This window comes from Silene latifolia, chromosome 5 (assembly GCF_048544455.1).
Source record: "Silene latifolia isolate original U9 population chromosome 5, ASM4854445v1, whole genome shotgun sequence".
In the NCBI taxonomy this organism is placed as follows: Eukaryota; Viridiplantae; Streptophyta; class Magnoliopsida; order Caryophyllales; family Caryophyllaceae; genus Silene; species Silene latifolia.
Genome location: NC_133530.1, coordinates 16,169,780 through 16,173,992, shown reverse-complemented (window position 1 = coordinate 16,173,992; position 4,213 = coordinate 16,169,780). Strand labels below are relative to the sequence as shown.

General features: G+C 39.4%; 1 protein-coding gene across 1 annotated transcript; it reads left to right on the top strand.

The window, feature by feature from the left end:
• The first annotated feature begins 217 nt into the window (after positions 1-217).
• Positions 218-4,213, top strand: LOC141656860 (calmodulin-like protein 3). The gene is made up of 2 exons (XM_074463950.1): positions 218-237; positions 3,353-4,213. Exon 2 carries the CDS (start codon positions 3,354-3,356, stop codon positions 3,819-3,821), a length of 468 nt encoding a protein of 155 aa, XP_074320051.1. The 5' UTR covers positions 218-237; position 3,353; the 3' UTR covers positions 3,822-4,213.

Sequence of the window (4,213 nt, the reverse complement as noted above, 5' to 3'; positions counted from 1 at the left end):
AGGGCAACAGACCGCCTGACCCTCCTCAGGGATAACGATCTTATACCCATCACCAAAGGAGAAATGGCCTTCGAAAAGAGTCCCGCCGGAACAGCTGGCAAATTTATTAGTCCAGGCGCGATCAAGACCAGTTGTGCAGGCCTCGCCATGATCCGGGATAGACGGCCTCTCAACAACAGAAAGAGTCCTCTCACCATCAGAAGGAGTCCTCTCATCATCATCAGCATCATCATCCTCATCCTCCCACTCCTCCAAAATTGGTGGATCAACTACGGGAGAGGGGGACCTAGGACCCCCAAACCTTATCGGGATGGCCTCTAGTATCCCCTCCCCATCAAGACGCAACGGGGAACCCCCCAGCGCCGAAGCGCTAGTCCCAGCGTCAGCAGAAGACATGATAGCAATGATTATTTAACAAGAGAAGAAAGGAAATTTGTTTGTTTACCTTGAAGAAAAACACTCGCCGGAGTAGCAACCCTGAAAATTAGAAGACAAAGAAGGCCTTGGAAGTTTAGAGAGAAGAAAATTTTGGGAGAATGAAATTGGTGGCCAATTTCACGGAACAACTGCCCTATTTATAGAAAAAAAGCCCATAAAGAAGGACCAATCAGAGAACAGCCCATGAAGCGTCAGCCAATCAGCAAGCAGACACGTGTCGGACATGCAACCACGGAATGTCAATCGTCGTAAGAGTTAAACGTCAATCAACGCAACAGTGATCAAGCGTCTTCAACACGCCATTTCATATCTCTGCCTATTCATCTTTCTCAACAAATTCCTAGGTATCTGCTCTCCGCCGGCCACAAGATCAACCATGCTATGGTGCACCGGCCTGGGGGCAATCAGACCCAACCGGCACTCCCAACCCTGGTCTCGGCCAGCGTCACTTCCTTTTCCACATCGGATGCCCTTTATACATCCATGCGGAGGGGGGATATATATGGTACGGCCTGATAAGAACCAGGCCGAGATAGAAGTAGCCGATACAGAAAAGTTTCAGAAATTACTTTCGCAGAATACACGCTCAGCATACATCGGAGCCCATACCACGGCATAGACTACGCTGGGGGCAAATTGATGGGGCATATTCTGCACCGCTGACCAAGTCAACATATTGAGCAAGGTCAAGGATATCCACAACAAGTCAACGACTCAGACAGCTTAGCCGATGCAACCCATCTACCACACTGGTCTCGGCTTTGCAACGATCACCGGGACACATATCCGCGTACTCATATCCAAGACCCTCGGCCGCCCGCCATGGGTCCAGTGCCGAGGGTAGAACGGTCTTTCCACCTGCTAGCCACTTGGCCACTACGTGACAAAAGGTGAAAGTCTATAAATACTCCTCAACCCTCATTGAGGAAAGGATCCACAAATTAACCTAAGAATCACTATTCATCTGGTAATATCTTCATTATCTCTCTACAATATATCCTTAGCCGAGTAATAACAACTTATCCCACTAAGTTCACTGACTTGAGCGTCGGAGTGAGTACGCTTGGCACAAAGCCAAGCCCTCAGTTCGTTCATTGTTGCAGGAGAGGCCGAGAGGAACGATAGAGACGTGAGGAATCCAACTCAAGACATCATTCTACAAGCAACGGGTGGTAACAATACTTGCTCTGGAATTACACCCGGAACAATAAGATAATAGAGTTTTGAGATTTAAATACAAGATTTACATAAATCGGTTTTGATAGCAGAGTTACATATTAAGTTAATTAGTAAAACCTTACAATTCTAGTATTCTACCAATTCAATCCTAATAATCTCATCGATTTAAATTTGGAACCCGATCTTAACAACATTATTCACAATAAACTTATCGCAAAACCGTCACATATCAAAATGTAAAACAATTATCTAATCACGCGGCAAAGTGGTTAGCCTCCAAGGCTACAAAAGCTCATATCCCAAATTCCCAACTGTCATTTAAAAAAGTAGTGGACTTCCAAGGTTTCCCAGCCTGCTGGTAGTTGGCAAGGTCCATTCTCCAACGTCTCCAATTTCATGTACTAGATCCGTTATTAACGGTAATATCTAATTAGCTTCCCGTTAAACTTTCACTCTGTCTCCCACTTCACTACTTAAATCTTCTTAAATCATATGATCTTCACTAATTAATTAATTAGTCATCATCCCCACTGCTTAGCTATCTTTTGTCCCTACTTGTATTTTTACTCCAAAGTTTCCTCCACAAGCATTCATGAATGAAGTCATGTAGTTGTTGTACTAATTATAACAACGCGTCTTCTTTACTAGTCTTTCTTTTAATTCGTGTTATTTTAATATAATGTCGTAACTCTGATATTAAAATTGTCTTTGTGACTCTTTAATTTTTATAAATCGTGATAGTATCAGTTTCTCAAGGATGAGTATAAATCGTGATAGTGTGAGTGGCGTGGGCAGTGCGTGGCGTGCGCAACACAAGTAAAGCCGACAAAAAAGTTATATGTATTTTAAGATAAATCAACTAAACAACCAATCGACAACCAAATAAGACCGTGAAATCGTAATTAGAGTAACATTATATATATGGTCAAAATATGACTTTAGATACTTGATATTGAAGCTAGCTTACCTTTCTTTCACTGTATTAGTTTTAGTTTTATTCCTAGAAACCTGAATTCTGTGGCTCATCGACTAGCGAAACGAGCTATGAGATTGTAAGGAATTTTTCTTTTACAGCTGCCAAAAAAAAAAAAAAAAAATCTAATTCAGAAAATAAACAGAGAGGGGTATTTAAAATTGGGTTTTGTATAATTATTAATTTGAAGTATCATAAAGGAAGCCACAAAGGTAATATGTTGGTGACAGGACCAAACCAAAGTCATAAATATTATCCATCATGACTTTACGAGCTAAACTTGTAGACATGTATTTCGTAACAAGGTAAATGAATGTACGTTAAGTGTTAACCATTAGGCAAAAACAATATATACCGAGAATTGTCCATGTATATAGAGATCAGGAGCATTACTGCTCATAACTTTACCAAGTAAACTAATTGATCTGGACATATATATAGATAATTAAGAGTAAACTAGACTAATCAAATTTTATATATTAGATTCTTCTTGTCCAACTAACAAGCATCATCATCCACACCTATATTTAAGGACCTTAAACACAAACCTTTACATTCAAAATTTCCTCAAACAATTCTTAATCCTACCACTTGTTTACAAATCCAAAAAACAATGCCAACCATACCCTTATCATTTTTTTCCCTTCTTAACACCTCAATCTCTTCATACTTCTATTCCAACACAAACAATAACACCACCAACAAAACAACACAGCCCTCCCCTCCCTCCTCACCACCGCCACCTCCGAAATCGCTTTATACGATGGACGTGGCGGAGGTAAGGCGGGTATTTGACATGTTTGACCAAAATGGTGACGGTCAAATAACCACGGGGGAACTTACCATGTCCTTACGTAACATGGGCATATTTATACCGGATACCGATTTAGCTCAAATGATCAACCACATTGATGTAAATGGTGATGGTTGTGTCGATGGTCTCGAGTTCGAATCCTTATATAAACTCATTATGGAGAAAGATGGCGATAATGACCTAGATGAAGATAATGATATTATGGAAGCTTTTAATATTTTTGATAAAAATGGTGATGGTTTTATTAGTGTTGATGAACTTAGAAGTGTTCTTGATTCACTTGGTTTAAGTCAAGGTAGAAATTTGGAAGATTTTAAACTTATGATTATGAAAGTTGATGTTGATGGAGATGGAAGAGTTAGTTTTAATGAGTTTAAGAAAATGATGAAGGAAGGTGGTTTTGCTTCATTCAATTAATTTTTTTTTTATGCGTGAAGGGAGCCACAAGGACGATTTTGATAAGTGATGATGTCGATGAGATTTGAATCCAGGTCATTAGCACCAACTTTTATGATTTTATCGGTTGTGCTGGTTGACATCTGCTTTATTAAATTACTTAAGAGCTAGATAATTAAGGTGATTCGATTAATTTTTTACTTGAAAACTTTTTTAGTTTTGTTGAGAAATTAATTGAAAAGGGTGTAGATATGTTTTTTTTTTTCCTTTTAGGTTTGTATTATGGTTGGTTTTGTTGTTTAATTTGATGGGGGTGATTATGAAAGGAGAGTTTGTGTGACGATCCATCTCAAGATACGCGTGTTTATAAAGAGTTACGACATAACTAAAAACTAAAAGAATACTAGTCGAAA